This window comes from Miscanthus floridulus, chromosome 12 (assembly GCF_019320115.1).
Source record: "Miscanthus floridulus cultivar M001 chromosome 12, ASM1932011v1, whole genome shotgun sequence".
NCBI classification, from domain to species: domain Eukaryota; kingdom Viridiplantae; phylum Streptophyta; class Magnoliopsida; order Poales; family Poaceae; genus Miscanthus; species Miscanthus floridulus.
This window is the reverse complement of record NC_089591.1, coordinates 52804023-52823931: the sequence shown is the minus strand read 5'-3', so window position 1 is coordinate 52823931 and position 19909 is coordinate 52804023. Positions and strand designations below refer to the sequence as shown.

At 45.3% G+C, this 19909-nt stretch overlaps 4 protein-coding genes across 4 annotated transcripts; 1 reads left to right on the top strand and 3 right to left on the bottom strand.

Moving 5' to 3' along the window:
* The first annotated feature begins 2968 nt into the window (after positions 1-2968).
* Positions 2969-9604, top strand: LOC136496779 (amine oxidase [copper-containing] zeta, peroxisomal-like). Its single transcript, XM_066492538.1, has 12 exons — positions 2969-3580; positions 5512-5621; positions 5704-6009; positions 6255-6367; positions 6487-6817; positions 6899-7114; positions 7202-7438; positions 7665-7850; positions 8210-8350; positions 8654-8922; positions 9045-9126; positions 9241-9604. Exons 1-12 carry the CDS (start codon positions 3346-3348, stop codon positions 9358-9360), a joined length of 2346 nt encoding a protein of 781 aa, XP_066348635.1. The 5' UTR covers positions 2969-3345; the 3' UTR covers positions 9361-9604.
* A 342-nt stretch (positions 9605-9946) lies between these two features.
* Positions 9947-11231, bottom strand: LOC136497793 (uncharacterized). The gene is made up of 2 exons (XM_066493654.1): positions 10971-11231; positions 9947-10863 (listed from the first exon to the last, which is right to left on the bottom strand). The coding sequence occupies exons 1-2, from the start codon at positions 11022-11024 to the stop codon at positions 10210-10212; spliced, it is 708 nt and encodes a 235-aa protein (XP_066349751.1). The 5' UTR covers positions 11025-11231; the 3' UTR covers positions 9947-10209.
* Positions 11232-11362: 131 nt separating this feature from the next.
* On the bottom strand, positions 11363-12518 carry LOC136497794 (glucan endo-1,3-beta-D-glucosidase-like). The gene is made up of 4 exons (XM_066493655.1): positions 12208-12518; positions 12096-12124; positions 11740-11974; positions 11363-11634 (listed from the first exon to the last, which is right to left on the bottom strand). The coding sequence occupies exons 1-4, from the start codon at positions 12281-12283 to the stop codon at positions 11609-11611; spliced, it is 366 nt and encodes a 121-aa protein (XP_066349752.1). The 5' UTR covers positions 12284-12518; the 3' UTR covers positions 11363-11608.
* Positions 12519-13499: 981 nt separating this feature from the next.
* LOC136497034 (F-box protein At1g70590-like) lies at positions 13500-16617 on the bottom strand. The gene is made up of 4 exons (XM_066492822.1): positions 15930-16617; positions 15358-15491; positions 14724-14906; positions 13500-13994 (listed from the first exon to the last, which is right to left on the bottom strand). The coding sequence occupies exons 1-4, from the start codon at positions 16600-16602 to the stop codon at positions 13821-13823; spliced, it is 1164 nt and encodes a 387-aa protein (XP_066348919.1). The 5' UTR covers positions 16603-16617; the 3' UTR covers positions 13500-13820.
* Positions 16618-19909: the final 3292 nt, after the last annotated feature.

The following is a 19909-nucleotide window of genomic DNA, read 5'->3' as shown; positions in this document are numbered from 1 at the left end:
GGGACTTAGGAGTGGGGGTTTGGAGTCCAAGTTTGGATGGGGACCTGGACCCCTTTATAGGAGAGTGGTGGGTTGGTCTTGCTTGTACCTGGGGTATAAGCGGGGCGTGTATTTTGGGATACCCAGCTGTGATATATTGGTTCACGAATCATCGTGTAATACGGTATGACTTGTCTACGATTTAGCACCATAGTAAGAACTGAAATATGAAAGATGGTAAAATGGTTCTGATTGCTTACCACCTGCTGGAAAGTAGCATATGTGCTTACATAGAATGGTTAGTTAATGAACTAATGATGACTACTAATAAAATTGAATATAAGGATGCACATTTAGTAATGCTCCTGCAGATGCAATAAATCCACAAGCTAGATATCATTGCATATCCTTGGAGTCTTTTCTTTTCTCCTGATGGGTAAGTCTTGCGAAGTACAATTGAGTACTCAGGGTTTGTTCTACCCTGATGCAGGTGACAGGAACATGTGGAGCGGACACTTGCTTGTGAAAATCTCCTAGTGGGCTCAGCGAGGATTTCCTTAACGTTGCGGACATAGAGTTTATTTGAAAATTCCACCCAAAAGGTTTTACAATGGAAAAACTTATAACCTATTATGATGTATATAACGAATCATCATGTTAATGTTTAACTTGTCATTAAATGATTTTGCTTTCGCTGAAACTCTGATAACATGGTTATATTCTGCTGTTGTAAACAATAAATATTATACTTTGATGTTGCATGGAAAGTGATGTAAGAAATGACTTAAGAATGTTGTAAGCTTTATTCTCTCATTTGTGATCCTGATGGAAAAATGTGAATTTTTGGGTTCTCCCTTGGGGTGTGCTCGACGAAACTGCGTAATTTAGTGTCCTCCCTTGAGTACTTAGTGTCTAATGGAAGACAAGTACTCCTGGGAGGCATTAAATTAGGCGGTTCTGCCACACGATGCCAGGTAGATTTATGTCTTATTATGGTTGTGTGCATGAGTTGGCATTCCATTCCATCAACACCATCATTGTACAACGATATATAGGAAGAAAGAAAACCCAAAAAATTATTTGCACGATTGCAACTATTGCTTACTGGCCCATACCTAATCTTGACAAATCAAATGAACATAGTATCTTTGTCCAAAAAGAATGCAGTTCTAGAGTCATGTTCAGTCAAACACTTTTAAGTTTTATCGGATTTGCATAAAAAGGTACTAATACTAGATTTATCATGAAATGTATTTTCAGTATACATATTTAAAGTTGTAAATATCAATACTATTTTCTATAAACTTTAGTCAAAATTAAGATAGTCTAACTTGAAACGAACATAAAATTGTACCCTTTCTAGGATAGAGGAAATATTACGCAACCAAATATAAGATGTATAATAAATTACTATATGTACCTTTAAAACATTAGAACCAAGATATGGAGGGTGCTTTTGTCATCACGCAGCATTGGAGATTTGTAACATAGTTGCTAGAATTGTTGCTGAACATAAAATATTATACAAGAGACGATAAGATCACTAAAACCATTGCCAACAACTCAAAAAGTTACATGGGAACAATTTGAATCATTCTAGTTTTTCGATTGGGTAAGAGAAACATTACATGTAGTAGAGGTGTCTTTGTCCTTTCTTTAGGTGGATATCTTTGTTGCGGTTTTTTGGTCACTCATGTTGAGAGCAGGTTCTCATTGGTAGATTTGTCTTAGTTAGTTATTACTGTTGTTGTAGCTATTGTTGTTGTTTTTTTGTGTATCCTCTCGAGGGCTATTGTTTGTCTCGCCGATTCCTTCTTCTTTGTCAATATAATCAACCAAAAAAGGTCATTATTAAACAAAACAAATTAGAAGGTAACAAAGTAAACCGATCCTTGTTTTTCTATTTAGCAAGAGAAATAACTTGATTATGAGAGAGAGCATCTGGAGCTAAGATATTATTTTAAAGAATATGAAATTCTACTAAATGCCTCCTAAACATAGTGTATATTTTTACGAGTTACACCTTGCTCCCCATGGAAATGGAAAAGTGAAATGATTTTTATCCAAGTGTACACAAATTTGAAGTACTCCCTCAGTCTAAAATAAGTAGACTCCTAAGATATAATGGAAAAACTAATGCTGCTACAAAATTATATATACTTATATCAAAAGATACACTAGTAACATGCAACATTGGTACTAGCGTTAGGTGGTGGTTCATGGTTTAAAAGTGCATGCCAATCTCAGTGGGAGCTTGGTAGAGTTTCATATGTATTAAATATGCTGGCATGACACATATTGATGAAGAGAGATGATGAAAGTTTATAGGGGTACAGAGAGTTTCATGGGAATGAAATTATTCTGCACTGTTTTTCAAAATATGAGTGCGTTAAAAAATGTGCCTAAGTATATTTATTTTATGACCGAGAGAGTAGATTCCAGAATTTTTCCCATATAAAGAGTCCCCATCGCCTTAATCCAAAAGCGATAATCCAATCATAACCAGAAAAGGATAAAGAAAATGCAAAACCCTGAAGAATCCAGCCCATCCACAGCGCACGCACGGGTGACCTTTCCCCTGCCTTTCTATAACGGAAATGCTATACAACAACCGAGTATTTTATCATCCGGTGGCACACGAATTTTTTTTGCCGCACCTGCGCCGTCGTGCCCGCGTCACTACCGCGCCTGCGCCTGCGCCCACCCGTCCCGGCGCCGCCGCTGCCGTGCCCGGCATCTTTCCCAACTCCGGCGAGCTTCTTCTTCCCCATCTCTAGCGCCGCCACCAAATTTTATCTTTGTCCTTTTGTAGAAAAAAAATGTTACTTATAATTTATGATTTGTTAGTTGTGATTTGTGCCAAGAAGAAAGGGAGAAAAGGAGGACATGAACGATATCTATGGGGAGAAAAAAATTGGTGTGTTTCGAGGTGCTAAAAACAAATGTTAGATAGACAGACTCTTCTATAAAATCCACGTGAGCCCCCCGAGTCCTGGACGCATCGCTCTCCAAATCACCCGACGCGGCACATAACCCAACACCACTCTCCCTCTCCCAGTTCTCATCGCCAACGCCACCACCCCCACCGTTGCAAACCCCCGTCTCCCACCGGCTGCAGTTTTCCTTCCCCCCCTCCCTCGGCGGCTCCTCGCGGACGGAGAGAACCCCGCTCCCTTGCCTAGGGTTCCCGGAACCCTAGCCCCGACCCGTACGCGCGAGTGCCCCGGCGACGAGGAGGCGGCGGAGACGGGAGGGGGCAGAAGGCGCGGGAGGCGGAGGCCTGTGCTGTATGTCAGATCGTGGGAGCCGGCGAGGCGGAGGCGGAGGAGGAGACTACGGACACGGTCAGCTCGCGAACCCGCTCCAATGGCCGCAGCTAAGGAAAAGGCGTCGGTATGCTGCAGCCGCGATGCGCCTGCGCGTGTCGCTGGCGCCCCTGTCGTCCCCATGCGCGCGATCGCAGCATCCCCGGTCGGCAAGGTCGTCGCCTTCGCCGCGGGAGGCGGTGAGCGCGTGGCGGCATCGGCCGCAGGCGCAAGCGGCGCCATGATCGAGGAGATCGCCGCGGTCCAGCCCACCACAGCGAAGGCCTCCTCCAAAGGTATCCGAAATCGCCGCCACCTCCCTCCATCTCCGTCTCTGTGTCCCGATGAAGTCGGATCCTATTTTGATTGGGTCATGACTAATGTTACGGGAGTTTCCTGCCGTGCATGGATCTTAAATTAGGTGAGGTATGCCATGGTGGGTGTTTCTGCCGATCACGATTTTTCGTGAGGTTAGATGTTGATTGAGGAAACGCAATCTTAGTGGTGGTAGCTGTATACAGGCTACAGAGTGCATCGTTTCGTGCGCATGCAAAGCAGAGGATGCAGATTAGTTTGTAGGATCTGCCAGGTTCAGATACGTGGATGGATGATGATATTTGCACCAACAACATAGGAGTAGTTCTCGTGTGCATGCCACCAGATTGTACAGATTAGTAGGTCTTGGAATCTGGGCGTGTGCAAATTAGATCTTGTAGAGGCAAATCGTGGTTTACTCTGCCCATCTGGCTAAAGTGATGATTGGAGCACGGGGTTTGATGTGATGGGAGGCCACACAGCCATACTAGTGGGTCTTTATGCTCGCGAAAAAAAAAATACTAGTGGGTCTTAGCTGCCACAAAAATCTAAAAGTATAGTCAGTCTTTGTAGCCTACCGTTCAGAACTGTGCTCGATAACAGTTTGGTGCGCCAGCTTTCTTTTTCTTTGATCACTAGTTGTAGTGATCAATTTGTTTTTTACTTCTGTATATGATGAGGTTTCTGCCTTTCCGGTAGGGAAGTGAGGAAAATGTCCCAATTTGGATAAATGATGTCAGCTTGCCAACGGGCGTATATGCTGCTTGTTTTTTCAGTTTTTTTGGATCAATAATATAGGTCGACAGAGTTTCTGGCATTCACGTTTTTCATGTATGCGCCACTAGCATTAGCTGCTGGTGCATGTTGTTTCACTCAGTCCACATCTCGTTGTGTAGTAGTAGCGTTTTTGGGGATTCTGAATTGATGAGGTGCACGCTACCTTTGCACTTTATTGTGGTCTGGCCTGTCTGCATGCTGCTACCCTTTAAGTTTCACCGGATGCTCGAGGTGATGTTGACTTCGATGTTGTTTTTTATCTGTAACGGGAAAATGACATTATATCAACATTAACTTTTGTATCAAGTGTCAACCAAAAATTTCATTACGGATTTGAGAGATTCTTATTGATATTCTCTTATGGTTACCAAATTTTTGAGCAGATGTCCTTTTGGTGGAAAGTATAACACTTTTTTCGCGAACGTGGAAAATATAAATAGTTTTTCTTTTTTCACAAAAAATCTGCGTAGTACCTTTTTAATGACATGACATGGATTTTCTGTGGAAATAACTATTTTGCATTTATAAATCACCAGATTTATTCCTGTTGACCATCAGCTTCTTTATTATGAAGAAGTGAAGTATGAGCAATGGTTACACTGTGCCTAATCTAATGAGGTCATAGTGTTGGTGACTTTGGCTGTGAACTTAAAAAAGGACATCAATTAGATGTCTAGATCCAGGACATGGGCACTGGTTGGTTTGGTTACAAAATATTTTAAGACTTGCATTTATACTGTATGGTCTACGCCAGTACAGTTTCTTATCTTTTGCCTTAGAGATATATCTATTTAGGTGGCACCTCTTCTGACCCCTGATAAGCACATGCCAAATTATCTATTTCGAAAGCTTGACCTATGCTAATATTTCTCCTTATTTTATTCATGTTTTTTTGTGATTGATGTTTGCTCCATGTAATATTTTAGAACTCGTTGAAAGATGTTTGTGTAAGAAGTTCGTTATGCATCACCTGTCCCATATTCTTCCTTATTGGTCATCGCGAAATTTTGACAACCCTGCTTGACATGGTTCTCTGTATTTACCATTTATTTAACAGCCTATAACCTAGATAGACACATGCTATTTGAACCATGTGTTAACTCAACTAGTGTTTTTCTGGACAAAAAAAATGCAGGGATACCAATAATGACAAGAGCCCAGAGGTGCCACCCTTTAGATCCATTATCTGCTGCTGAAATTGCAGTTGCTGTAGCAACTGTAAGAGCTGCTGGAAGATCTCCTGAGGTATGCCAACAGAAGTTATACATATGCTTTTCCATGCAATCTTGAAAATAAGAATTTGACAAGAAAAGTTCTATGATTGTAGGAAAGAGACAGCATGCGCTTTGTTGAAGCTGTGCTGTTGGAGCCAGAAAAGAATGTTGTGGCATTAGCCGATGCCTACTTCTTTCCACCTTTCCAGCCATCACTGCTCCCTAGAAGCAAAGGTTCTGCTGTTATTCCAAGCAGGTTACCTCCTAGGAGGGCCAGACTTGTTGTCTACAATAAACAATCAAATGAGACTAGCATTTGGATAGTGGAACTATCTGAAGTGCATGCAGCTACTAGGGGTGGACATCACAGAGGGAAAGTGATATCATCTGAAGTTGTTCCAGATGTTCAACCTGCAATGGTATGTCGACTAATTTTTGTTCAGAATTCTTCATGCCTTATGACTATTTGTCTCAATCTGCCGATGACTTGGTCCATGTAATTGTATGTAATGGCCTGTTGTTATTTCATTCACTATGGTATCTGTTTGTATTTTTCAAACATTCATGTTACTCGGCTAGTTGAATTTATGGAAGCTATTAAGAGAAGAGGTGCGGATGGCATGGATTATTTTACTTTACTATTTTAAAATTTTATCTTTGATAGGATGCTATGGAGTATGCTGAATGTGAGGCTACAGTCAAAAGTTACCCTCCATTTATTGAAGCTATGAAGAGAAGAGGTGTGGATGACATGGATCTTGTTATGGTGGATGCTTGGTAATCTATCTATAAGGAATTTCTCGGGCTAAAATTTTCATATTGTGCTATGCTGCACCTTGCATTATCATATTTGTAAATTGAAAGGAAAGTTAAAACTTTGTCTATTAAATTGTCAGGTGTGCTGGCTACTACAACGAATCTGATGCTCCCAGTCGCAGACTTGGCAAGCCTCTGATATTTTGCAGAACTGAGAGTGATAGCCCCATGGAGAATGGGTATGCTCGTCCTGTCGAAGGAATCCATGTTGTTGTTGATATGCAGAATAATGCTGTGATAGAGTTTGAAGATAGGAAGTTGGTTCCTCTACCCCCTCCAGATCATTTGAGAAACTATACTCCTGGGGAAACAAGAGGTGGTGTTGATCGAAGTGATGTAAAACCACTTATCATCAATCAGCCTGAGGGTCCAAGTTTCCGCATTAATGGCTATTTTGTGGAATGGCAGAAGGTAATTGTTTGCTGAACTGCAATGCTATTATTAACATAATGTTTTTTTGAAATAAATAACAACTTAATGGCTATATGGCAGTGGAACTTCCGTATTGGCTTCACCCCCAAAGAGGGTTTGGTTATCTATTCTGTTGCTTATGTTGATGGTAGCCGTGGACGTAGACCTATAGCACATAGGTTGAGCTTTGTTGAGATGGTTGTTCCTTATGGAGATCCAAATGAACCACATTATCGCAAGAATGCATTTGATGCTGGAGAAGATGGACTTGGAAAAAATGCTCATTCTCTTAAGAAGGTTATTTTGTTCGGTTCTTGATGAGTATCCTCTTCTACATTTTAATGTTGCTTTGATTTGACTATATTCTTTAACCTTTTTATACAGGGATGTGATTGCTTGGGCTACATAAAATATTTTGATGCACATTTCACAAACTTCACTGGTGGTGTGGAGACAATTGAGAACTGTGTTTGTTTGCATGAGGAGGATCATGGGATCCTTTGGAAACACCAAGACTGGAGAACTGGTTTAGCAGAAGTAAGGCGATCAAGGAGGCTCACTGTTTCATTTATCTGTACAGTTGCAAACTACGAGTATGGTTTTTACTGGCACTTCTATCAGGTAACTATTTCATTGGTTTTCCTCTTATAATGTCAGAAAGTAAGTAGCATTTACCTAATGCCCAGTATATATTATATTATCTATATAAGTTTGCTTAGTTATGCATGAAAGAGTTCAATTTTGATACTGCAAAGATCACAGTTCATTGATGGTTTTAGTGATTGAACGTTAAAATTTTCTGAAGCTTCAATTTTTTGCAATTATTTGTTGATCCTCTTGGTTGCAGGATGGAAAAATAGAAGCAGAAGTAAAGCTTACTGGAATTCTCAGCTTAGGGGCCCTGATGCCTGGGGAATCAAGGAAATATGGCACAACTATTGCCCCTGGTCTGTATGCACCAGTTCATCAGCATTTCTTTGTTGCCCGTATCGACATGGCTGTTGATTGCAAACCTAATGAGGCTCATAACCAGGTGGGGGTTGCCATCTATTTGCACCTTTTTTTTTATATCTATCAAATTGCCCACAAAAAATAGTTTGCAATCTGAATGGGACCACACAAAATTCAATTATATCTTTACATCAGATCAGATAAAAGAAATGGAAATGACCGTACCTGCTAATGTTACATAAACTACTTAGATGAAAGTTACTTCAGGCTACCAAAAAAGTGTTTGTTCAACCATGTAATTTCCATAGACGTATGTGCTTCTTAGGCCAAGTGTGTAAGACCACTGTGCATTGCATGATATCAATCTGTGCCTTCATCCAATGCAGTATCTTTTGATATCCATTATATCAAAGCCATTGTGATTTATCATTTCTTGTGCAGGTGGTTGAGGTTAATGTTAAAGTGGAAAGTGCAGGCACACATAATGTGCATAATAACGCTTTCTATGCTGAAGAGAAGTTGCTGAAGTCTGAGTTGCAAGCAATGCGTGATTGCGACCCTTCATCTGCACGCCACTGGATTGTAAGAGCTCTGTTTTCATGTTTTAACATTTTGTTATTCCTACCAGTATTGTTGTACCATTAAATTGTGCATCCAATACCTGGTCATTATCTTTATGCTTATATGCAATTCAATAATGATGAAAATTACTGGCTGGCTGCTCTCTTCTGAGTTGTGACAACGGATGCATTTTGTTTTGCCTTTGCATGTTCATATTAGTATTTGTACCAGTAATGATCTTGCATCAAACAAATATGAGCATAATTGTCCTTAATAATTGCACTATTGTTGATTGCTCATTTTACTTGTTTGCATTGCGTTCAGGTACGCAACACACGAACTGTAAATCGGACCGGGCAGCCAACTGGTTACAGGCTCGTACCTGGTTCGAACTGCCTGCCTTTGGCTCTGCCTGAGGCGAAATTCCTGAGGAGGGCTGGGTTCTTGAAGCACAATCTCTGGGTCACTCAATACAAGAGTGACGAGATGTTCCCTGGAGGGGAGTTTCCCAACCAGAATCCTCGCATCCACGAGGGTCTGCCAACATGGGTCAAGAAGGATAGGCCTCTGGAGGAAACCGATATTGTTCTCTGGTACTTTCTTCATAACAGACCGTTTTCTTGAAAACCACTTACTGTTATGCAGAAATCGGAACTGTTTGTTTAGCTTACTGCTATGTTGCAAAATCTGATAAAACCGTGTTCCGCATCGGCAGGTATGTATTTGGGCTCACCCATATCCCAAGGCTGGAAGATTGGCCAGTCATGCCGGTGGAGCGCATAGGCTTCATGCTCATGGTATCAGCTTTTGAGCTTTTCAGTGTTTCTGTCATAGGCAGTGAACCAAAGGATCCCTTTGTTGCTTTCACATAGAGATATTAGACTAACTTCCGTCGTTTCTAATGACTACAGCCACATGGATTCTTCAACTGCTCGCCTGCGGTCGACGTGCCTCCAAGCTCGTCTGATGCGGATGTCAAGGAAGCCGAGTCGCCCAAGGCCATCCAGAATGGCCTCATTTCGAAGCTGTGAGCTTTGCTGTTCTTCCAAGGGAAAAATCAGCGCGCGGCTGCTCTGCCTATATTTTATCCTATTGCTCGAATAAAAGTAGAACTGCTCGATATCCGTTTGTTTGCTGCTTGGTAATACCGCTCTGTTTGCTACACTTGTTTTTCTTTTTCTAAAGACGGTTTTCTATGATTGTCGACCAGCGCGCTGTGAAGTATTACATTGCTCGCGTACTAATAAAGTAGTAGTACTGTTTGGAGTTGCTTAATACCACATTGAATATAATTTTGCCTCCCTGTTTGTGCATTCAATACAATTTCGCCTCATTATTTGAATGTCACCACCTTCGTGCAAAAACTGCGCACATTCGGTACAGTTTGGCTCTCCTGATGTCATCATCATCAATAAGAGCATCATCGGGCATCTCTCTAATATTACTTATCACATTTATTAATCACTCTGAACTCTGAAGCCACTTTCAGCTTGTTGGCCGCACTGTCCATATACGAACGTTTCTGGACTTCTTATACAAAACATTAGTTCTGCTATTACAAATACAAAAATAACAGCATAGTACAAAACATTAGTTCTGCTATTACAAATACAAAAATAACAGCATAGTATCATGTTATTCATGCCTCACAGGGAAATTACTGCCCATCCTGTTAGGTCAGAAACCAAAAACCAAAACATTGCTACGTCATCCAGGGTGAAACAAAAAATAAAGCTTGAGATGGATGATCCAAGGTGCAGCTACAGTGTTCAATTTACATGATCCAAAACAATGCCATCTATTCTAGTTTGAGAAGAGAAGCGCATCCTGTTACTGCCAGCCTTTTCGATCAGTTTCACAAAACCGTGTCTCCGTTTGCATCACTTTGACTCGTCCGTCAACTGCCGTGGCGGCGGATCGTGGTCCAAGAAGTCCTTGACGCTGGCCGGAAACGCAACGGCCGCCGTGTCGGCGGAAGCCCTGGCGAGCAGCAGGTGCGCCAGCCTCGCGGGCTCCCTGCACCCGCCGCCTTCCCCGCGGTGGTAATGGCGGATCCAGGCGTCCAGCCTCGCCTTCTCCCTGCCGCACTTGGGTCCGACCACGCCCACGACCTTGGCCAGGAACCCGTCGGCGCCGCTGCAGTCGCACCCGCCTCCGTCGCCGTTGTCGTCGCGGCTGCTGCTGTCGCCGCCCCCCGGCGGTGACAGGCCGAGCAGCGCCATGAGCCGCGCGATGTCCTCCCCGCCGCCGTCATCTTCGTCGTCGTCGTCGTCGTCCTGTTGGATGCGCTGGTCCTCTTCGGTGACGGCGGTGAGGAAGTCCAGCGCGGGGCCGCTGCTGTCGCGGCTCGCGGCCGTGCCGCTGGGCCCTGGTGCGGGTGCTGCTGGGTCGAGGAAGAGGAGAGGGGACGCGGTCATGGTGTCCGAGAACGGCGACGCCTCGGATTGGCGCGCCGTTGCCGTTGCCGTTGTCGGCGGCGGCGGCGGGCTCTTCTTCTGCTCCTGATTTTGCTCCGAGGCCAGCCGGTCTTCCACCTGGAGAGCAGAGGAAGAGCGCTCGCGGCGTCAGAGGAGGTAGGGCGCGGCTTGTGCGCCGTGCGATTGGAGAAGAGAAGAGGAAGGAAGAATGGTTCGGGGTCCACCCGCTGGAGGGAGGCGAAGAAGCCGGCGTGCCGCGAGAAAGGCTGCTGCCGCATCGTGCCGTCGGCCGTCGCCGGGGACAGGAGTGGTGCCGGGCAGCGGCGACGCGTCGTGGGTTCGGGGTTGCTTTCGGGCGCCGCCGCGTTTGGGTAGGTCACGGTGAAGTGAAGGAGACGAGAGCGCGCCGCCGCGATTGGATTGGAGTGGATCGTTTGTTGTAAACAATCGTGGAGTATTCACTGCTGGCTTGCTTGCTGAGAGACCACGATCTATACGCTGCGTGTTTTTTTTTACGGCCGATGGAATGAATACATCACACGCAAATCCATGGATTCCCATGTTTGAATTAAGTGGCGAAAAAAAGGGGAAATCTATGCAGCACCGCTGCAATGAATTTGAATTTGAAAGCACGTTGAACGGAATATCAATGAGTTTGTTGGAAATCTCCAAATGTCAACTGCATCACTGCATCACGGCTACCAATCTCCACTTGGTAAATTGGCACTCTAGACTAGAAAACCAACAGTCCGCATACAAATGCAGCCGGGCACGATGGATCTCTCTCGTCTGCATCAATCATCATTCTGCGCCGCCGCCACAATCGGCAGTCGGCACCGCTCTCCCTGGCTCCCTCGGCTCCTCAGTAGTACGTGCACGAACCATAACCTGCAAAACGAGCGAGCGACATTCGATCAGATGGCACATGAATGAACGAAGGATTTGAGAGCGGAGAGAAGACTGGGGGCAGCAATGGGATTGAGGGTGTGGTACTTGGATCGGACTGCACGACGAGCGCGGAGTTGTTGAAGTAGCAGTTCCAGGGGTGCCTGCCGCTGTACGCGTAGTAGAGGTTCATGGCGACGGCGGCGCGGGACACGAGGCTGTCCGGGTAGTAGCACGGCCCGCCTTTCTGGATCACGGCGCAGCTCACCTGGGAGCACGCGTAGTCCAGGTTCTGCGCCAGGATCTCGTTCGACGCCGACGGCTTGGCGATGCACCAGGTTTTCTGCACTCGTCGGCACGCAGATCCAATCCAACCACAACCAGGTTATTCATTTGAGAATTGAAGATTTCGAAGGCGTAGTACAGCGTCAAGAGCAAAGGCGTAATGGAGATTTCAAAAGTACCTGTCCCTCCACGAGACCAACGGTGCTGCCTGCAAGACACCCAGAGAGATGAGTACCCACTTTAGACGAACGCTGTTTCTAGTTGAGCGCGTAATGGTGGACTTGAGCTCACCTGAGGTGAAGTAGAGGAGCACAAGCCCCAGCGAGAAGAGCAGGAGCGACGCAGATGGCCGATCTCCTCCCCCCATCTTGCTCTGCTGCACTGCACAACACTGAGCACTGGCACCAAGATGGAGCCGGGAGCTGTGTGAACTTGTGAGAGTCAGATGGGGACTAGTGTGGGCGTGTGGCTCTGCACTGAAGAGTAGCAGGGAGCAGCTGGTTTATAAAGACAGCTTGGGGAGAGGATTTCCCCTGCTTGATTGCCTTGTTGATTAGAGTAGGCAGTAGAGTAGGTGACACTGACTCAGCTTGCTTGCTGGGATGCTCTCGTGCATGCTACACACATGTGACAGCGTGAATTTTTGTGACCGGCACAGGTCTCTCTGGCTTCGACCCAAGGCAACCAACCATGTGCTTCAGCAGGATAACAAATGTACTGGGAATCTTGTTCCCGGTCCTCTCTCTCTCTCTCTACACACACGTCATTTTGGCCCACGTTGACCAACTCCTGGTTATTATCCACAGGTTTCTGTCCCCAGTCTAGCCTTTCTGATCATCTGATGTATGCTAGTCAAAGCAGGATCAATATGGAGGAATTCTCAAAACAAAAACAAAAGGATCAATATGGAGGGAAAAAAAAGGCACTGCTCAGGATCGAATTTCTTTCAAATTTGAGCTTACAGTTGTACTGCTTCCCAACAGAGCTGAAGAATTGCCCCTTTTCTCTACTAACCAGAGTTTCTATCCACGGATGGCTCTACAATAAACAGAGAGAGCCACCCATGATTACCAAATGATGCATTACTTTATCCGTTCCTGATCCATGTGGGTTCCATTACTGCGAGATAGAGATAGATCCAAAAATCAAATACTAGCCCCTGGCCGTAAAAGATGTCATCACTCATCAGGCACTTGAACGTACGTACCTTGCTTTGTTCCTTGTTCTTGTCGTTACGCCTTTTCCATTTGGCTTTGCTCCTGCTTTCCCATCCCAGGCGGAGGAATTTGAGGCGATCCATTCACAAAAACAGAGCCACATCTTGAGTCTAATATCTTTTCCCCCTACTTTTCGTGGGAAGAGAAAGATTGGATTGATTTCAGAAATGTTCTCAAGGTTTTGGGAACCTTTGTTTTGAGAAAAATATACACAAACCTTCTGCGAACACCAAACACAATCGAAGCAGAACAGAGAAATTCTCATGGTACAAGATAGATCTAAACTGCCCTATGTACTATGTCTATGTCCAGACATTTCTGCTTTTTCTTTCAATGGACAGACATTTCTGATATAAGAAAGACACAAATGTCAAGCCTCCAGGCTTCTGATATAAACTGATGAAACTAGCAATTTGCACATGTACAATTTTGTTGGGGACTGACATCTCCATAATTAGTATTTGCTACAGAACTTTCTGTACTACAAGTCTCCTGCTATTACATCAGCCAATGGATGGCTTTATACAGAGAGACACAGTATGGCTACTGCAGGTTAACATTCCTGAGGATGCTGAAGAAGCATACATGTTTGCTTCACCCTTCCGTGGCGTGCTTCAATTTTGGCTACAGACGACGTAGGTATGGACATATGATATGGTTGTTTACACTTTGGCACGGTCCATTTCCTCACCTTCTAGGATGGAGTGTCCTAGGCTTCCATTTATCAGCATCCGACATGGCACGCTGTGCATTCACAACAGAGAGCGATTCAAATATTACATCTCTCATGTGGGCAGCAGCAGTTTCTCCACGCCGTGTTGCCAACTCCAGATACATGAGAGACTTGACCCTGTCTCCTGCCTGTATAAAAGATAGACATCATCACAAGAAAAGAGAGCCACCTGAGTTACAGGTAAACATATGGATATCTTAAAATTTAGGAAGCAATCATAGTAGGGGAATCTGGCATGGGTCTGTGTTATAACTTATAAGTAACTTATAATAATACTTCAATACAAGGGATTAAGGGTTGATCTATTTAATAGCACAACAACAACAACAACAACAACAAAGCCTTTAAGTCCCAAACAAGTTGGGGTATCTATTTAATAGCACACGCCGTGAAAATTATTATCACCTTGTGATGTCAATTTGAGCTGTAGGTACTACTATCTGTGTTTAAGAAATTTACCTTGCCTATGTTACCCGCACATCCACTCTAATCCTAATCACCTTTACAAAGGAATTAGATCAGCTGCAATGCTACTTTAAGTTTTACCCATGTACATTACACGTTTGCAATGAAGACATGGAAAGTCAATGCCAACATGGTGCCGTTTAGTAGGAAATCTGATTATGCGGGAACTCCCCTAGGAGCATTTCCATTTTCTCCAGGAAATCAAGCATTATGTCCTAACCTTGTGTGGGCACTATTTACAAACTGAAGTGCATAATGGCAAGCAACGCATGACAACTTCCCGAAGAACAGTTCCGAAACAAAAGTGCCTGCTATGCCAAACATTTTGAAACAAACAAATCCAGATAAGCAAGTCTGGCACTCCCATAAGAAAGACATAAGTAAAGACATACCGCACAAAGTTTAATACCACACTCATAAAGAGCTTTCTTGTGACCACAATCAGCAGCTAGCTGAAGCCACCTCTTAGCACGCACTGGATCCTGTGAAAGCCCTTCACCATAGCTGTAACACAAGGAAATGTTATACATGGCTCGTACATTCCCTCCCTCTGCAGCTCGCAAATACCATTTTGCCTGCATTAATAAGTGTCTTTCAGATTACACAGTACAACTCAAGTACTACAAAGAATATGGGAACCTGCTGGTAGTCCAGTATCTGCTGGTTAGTGTATTTTGATTGGTCTGGGTGACATGATCCTAATTACATTGGTAAAGGAAATCCAACCAATACTCTTTTTGAAAAAACTAGTTTCTCTTAATTGAGTTAAAGAACTTCAACAGAACCTGGTAATCCCAGCATCATCAGATCAGAGGGTAGCCAGTAGTTCAGCAACTGAACATCAGTTGTCTATTCCTAATCTATCTAGTAAGAGGTGTGATAAATGCATAGATTGTATAAACAGGATAGTGTATCAATTTTCCTAGTTTTTTCAAAATGCATCTAGAAAACAGGAGTACTTCTACTGTAAGGAAAATTTTGCAAAATGGTGTGCGACACCGACATAGCAGAGGGATCACATCTTACAGCTTCCTTCTGATTCCGCTTGACACCCTTCCCATTCTGCAAGCAAAGGCCTAGGTTGTATTGAGCACGAGCATTGCCTGCAGATGCTGATGGATAAAACCATCTAATGGCTTCCTCGGCCTTGGGTGGATCAGCTGCGGAAATATTTGGCAGCAATATCAGGCGCAATGCCTTGAGACGAACAAGGCGATTTATCGCTAACTAACTAATAAATAACATGTTTGACTACACTGATCAATTATTAGTGGATTCTTTCTTTATTACTATGCAGAGTTTAGAGTTGGACATAAACAACCCAAAGTTTACTAAATGAATCGCAACATCAAGAGACAGTGACAGAGCACAGTGGAAAGCTTCCCCAAAAAATATTACTTAGAATGGTTCAAAAGTCCTGCAGATAAAACTAACAGTGCGCATATATAGAATATATACGATGAATATATAGAATATATAAGATCAATAGAAGAGTAATAGAAGAGTAACCCTTCCTGAATTCCGAATGTTTCTACAACGACCTAGAACAAGTCTCCTGAAAGCTAACCCTGTGAAGTGTGAACCAAATCCACCAGTACCTTCGAGGTAGGAGACTCCAAGGTTGCACATCCCAACTGGATGCCCCAGGTCCGCCGCGCTCCGGTAGTAACCGACGGCCTCCTCCCGCCGCCCATCCTCCCAGCACATGAGCCCGGCGTCCACCATCGCCGCCGCGGAGCCCAGCCTCGCGGCCCGCCGGAACAGCCCCAGCGCGCGCTGCCTCTCCGTCTCGAGACGTTCCCCTCCGGCCCCGCGTGAGGCAGAGGACCCCGCCACGAGGCCGTGCTTGACGCGTCGGCCGTACGCGTGCAGCGCCGCGGCCTCGCGGAGCGGCCGCAGCGCGTCCCGCCACGCGCGGCACGCTCGGCTGGCCGCCGCGACGTCGGAGGCGCACGCGGCCGCGAGGGCCCGGTGGACGAGCTCCGGTGGGAGCGCGGAGAAGTCCGCGCCCTGCGGCGTCGGCGCGGGCGGGGGCTTGTGCTTCTTGGAGTGCCGGCGGCGCCGGCGGTGCGGGGACGGCGACGCGTGGGGCCGGGAGGAGAAGGGCGGCGGCGAGGGGGTTGGGGGCGGCCAGGTTTGGCTCGCGTCCATGTCCATCAGAGGAGGGGGAGGGCCCGCGCCGACCTGCGTCGGGCCAGCCAGGGGAGGAGGCGGGGGTTGTTGGCCTTGGACTGGGAGCCTAGGTGGGAGCGACTGGCAGGACCCGAGCATGTCGCCATTTGGTGTTCATTGTTCTGACGTGTGGATCATTGTGTCTTGTGTGAATGGCGGGTGGGGTCACAGATTGTTTGGGCTCTGTGACAGTGACTGATCAATTGTCAATTTGTCATTGCAGCCTGGTGGGTTGCACCATTTTTTAGTTGTTCAGCCGGGTGGTCGCGCCATTTTTCTAGTTGTTTAATTCTAATGCCAGTCTATGTTAGCATCCTAGATGTCCTAAGTATGTATCGAAAATTAGAGGTGTGGTTTAGAGATATAACAGTTCGATCTCCTCCAGTTGTCTTGATTGGAGGCTAACCGTAATCGAACAAGTCCTACCAAAACCCAAACAAGGTCGTAGATCTTTCATTTATATTGGTCGACGTCCTCTTGATCTCGAGGCAAGGTATGTCCACGTTGAAAAGTTATGCTTATCGTTGTACTATGTAAGTTCTAAATGGAGACGTTATTTACTATCAAGTACATGCATCGTTGCTTGCTAGGCCTATGTGATTAAGCGCATGTTACATCGGCCAAATCTTAACGGAAGGATCAGTAAATGGGCATACACATTAATTGAATATGATCTTGAACCAATGGTGGTGAAAGGGCAAGAGCGAAGCTCTCTCAATTAGGTGTAACGGGAATGTTATTCGTCATCCTTACAATGTCCCATGGGGCACTATTTATAAGCATTCGGGAACATTACACGAGATCATACTACCCTCGCGCCTCCCTAGATCCCACGCATATTCTCCAGGTGCGAGGGCAATTTGATCAAAAAGTTACGTTACCCCGAGAAGGCACCTAACTACCCCGGTGCACGGGTCCACTTGGCTCAACTCTCTCTTTGGCGTCGTTGCTGGTTCTCCTCACCCGGGGAGCTCAGCCTCTTCGCCCGCTCCCCTTTCGCCATGGGCCGTCTAGGTGTTGCCTTGACCTCGTCGATTTTTTTAAATTTTAATACTTTTTGAAAACTAATTTTAAATCTAACACGGTCAGTTTTTTTTTAAAAAAACTAATACTTTTGGCCGCGCCTATTGCCCTGGCGCGGCCAAATGCCTGTGCCGCACCATGCATGGTGGCGCGGCAGAGGGCTGACGTGGCGGCGACCGGAATCGCTAACCGCTAACGGGGCAGGGCCTGCCGCGCCACCGATCTTGGCGCGGCACTGCCGCGCCCTGATCCGTGGCACGGCAGAGCCAAATAAATATCGCGAGCGAGCCCCCCGCCTGCATGCACCCCTACCCGCCCGCCCGTCGCCAGCGCCCGCACGTGGCCGCGCTCGCCCACGCCGCGCCCGCCCGCGCACGCGCCGGTCGCGCCACGAACACCGGCGCGTCAAGGCCGCCCGCTCCTAAGGTACCTCCCTCTCGATTTCATGTTATTTTGATTATTATTATTTTAGGATAATTAGTGATTTAAGATAATTAGTAATATAGGATAGTTATGATTTTATGATTGTTATTGATTTATGATAGTTAGTGATTTAGGATAGTTGGTGATTTAGGATAGTTAGGTTAGTGAATTTGTTTGTGATTTACGTAGGTAGTTTTTATGTTTGAGGTTAGGATTTTGGGTTTATGGATTGATTAGGTATTTATTATTTAGTTTATAGTTAGTTATTTAGTTAGAGATTTTGGGTATAGATACTAGTTTACAAATGTCGGTACCTACTAGTGCGTGATACGTCGATTTTGATGACTTCATAAAGTTTCGTCAATTGCTTATATTCCTAGTGAAGTTGTTTATGTTACTAGTGTGTGATATGTCTGTTAATTTTACTTTGAATATATACATGTGCTTTCATATTGCATAACAAGTAGTTCAAATTTTGCAATGCTACATAATGCTAATTTGAATTTTGTTAATTTGAATACTCTAACGCTTTGTTTATCAATTTGTAATAGGATGCCCCCCACGCAGCACCCGTTGTACCCCATTCTTGAGGTGGAGTACGACGACCAGCACCGAGCACACATCTTGAGTGACAACGACGCAGAGGTGGCCTTGCCTCCTTTGAGGCCCCGCACGCACACCAGGGCGCACTAGTGGGACGAGCGTTACGCGCCGTACATACGGCATGCGGCTTTCTCGAGCTTGTCCGTGTTGTCAACCACAGTCTTCCGCCCCTTGACCCAGCACTACTTACTGCAGCTGTAGACAGGTGCGAGTGCATTCTTTGTATGTAAACTTTCTTGTAACAAATTTGAGGTAACTAACAGTCGTTCTATCCTTATAACAGGTGGAGGCCTGAGACCCACACGTTCCATCTACCTTATGGCGAGATGACCTTGACCATGCAGGACGTGAAGGCTATTTTTAGCCTTCGGTTGGGAGGACTTCCAGTGATAGGGATAGTTGACAATGATCATCGGAGGGAGCTGGTGGCTCAGTTTACTGGCTTTCTTCCACCGGACGACGAGTCTTCTAAGAAAAATAAGTGAGTAATTTAAGCCTATTTAATACTTGCATTGCTTTCCTACAGCCATCGGGTCTCATTTTCTTTGGTCAATTTTAGGAAAAGTTTCGGTGTTTCGTCGTCCTGGATCACAGAGCGCTTTGATTACTTGGACCCATAAGCTGAGGAGGCTCTAATCGATAGGTTTGCTCGAGTGTGGCTCTGGCACTTTCTTGGTGCTTTCCTCTTCCCAAACGCCTTGGGCAACACCATCAGCTGGATCTTCCTTGACATACTACACCAGTCGTGTGAGAACATAGCGGCGTACAACTAGGGCAACGCAATCCTGGCATGGACGTATCGACAGCTATGCGTTGCCTACCGTCGCACCTCAGGATATGCGAACCTTGGAGGTTGCTCCTACCTACTCTAGGTTTGGTATTGGGAACGATGGCCCGTTGAGAGGCTCCTTAATAATGGTTTATCGGTAAGTACTTCGGTTCACTATATTCTTCGAGACAGTTACATATGATGAGATTATTAATGGCTAATTCATTATCGTGTTCAATGCAGCGATGGAATGGACAGGATACACTCCCTACAGCTCTGTATATCTAGACAGAAGCAGAGTTAGTTAGAGGGAATACGAGACACAAGTACAGGGAGTACACGAATGGTCTCGACGTCCTAACACAGCACCAGGTTACGCTCTCTTTACTATCATACTTGTGTCTTATTTGATATACACTATATCACAACCTAACTCAATTACAAAATTTCAGGTGCATTGGTGTTCTTGGGATGCTCCGGAGCTCCAGTACTATCTCAGTCCTATCACTAGGGATGAGTCAGACGAGTATCGCTGCGACGTCCCTCTTATTTTCTTCTATGTGGTTGAGATTCACTTGCTCATCAGGG

What these genes read in the sequence shown, in the direction of transcription:
- LOC136497034 (XM_066492822.1), bottom strand. Translation starts at nt 16,602, where the DNA reads ATGCTCGGGTCCTGCCAGTCGCTCCCACCTAGGCTCCCAGTCCAAGGC. An exon ending in TGGAGTCTCCTACCTCGAAG is followed by an intron (nt 15,492 to 15,929) that starts GTACTGGTGGAT and finishes ATATTTCCGCAG; the next exon opens with CTGATCCACCCAAGGCCGAG. An exon ending in GTGGTATTAAACTTTGTGCG is followed by an intron (nt 13,995 to 14,723) that starts GTATGTCTTTAC and finishes TCTTTTATACAG; the next exon opens with GCAGGAGACAGGGTCAAGTC.
- LOC136496779 (XM_066492538.1), top strand. Translation starts at nt 3,346, where the DNA reads ATGGCCGCAGCTAAGGAAAAGGCGTCGGTATGCTGCAGCCGCGATGCG. An exon ending in AGCGAAGGCCTCCTCCAAAG is followed by an intron (nt 3,581 to 5,511) that starts GTATCCGAAATC and finishes AAAAAAATGCAG; the next exon opens with GGATACCAATAATGACAAGA. An exon ending in CAGATGTTCAACCTGCAATG is followed by an intron (nt 6,010 to 6,254) that starts GTATGTCGACTA and finishes TATCTTTGATAG; the next exon opens with GATGCTATGGAGTATGCTGA.
- LOC136497794 (XM_066493655.1), bottom strand. Translation starts at nt 12,283, where the DNA reads ATGGGGGGAGGAGATCGGCCATCTGCGTCGCTCCTGCTCTTCTCGCTG. An exon ending in TTGGTCTCGTGGAGGGACAG is followed by an intron (nt 11,975 to 12,095) that starts GTACTTTTGAAA and finishes CGACGAGTGCAG; the next exon opens with AAAACCTGGTGCATCGCCAA. An exon ending in CGTCGTGCAGTCCGATCCAA is followed by an intron (nt 11,635 to 11,739) that starts GTACCACACCCT and finishes CTCGTTTTGCAG; the next exon opens with GTTATGGTTCGTGCACGTAC.
- LOC136497793 (XM_066493654.1), bottom strand. Translation starts at nt 11,024, where the DNA reads ATGCGGCAGCAGCCTTTCTCGCGGCACGCCGGCTTCTTCGCCTCCCTC. An exon ending in TCTTCGCCTCCCTCCAGCGG is followed by an intron (nt 10,864 to 10,970) that starts GTGGACCCCGAA and finishes TCTGCTCTCCAG; the next exon opens with GTGGAAGACCGGCTGGCCTC.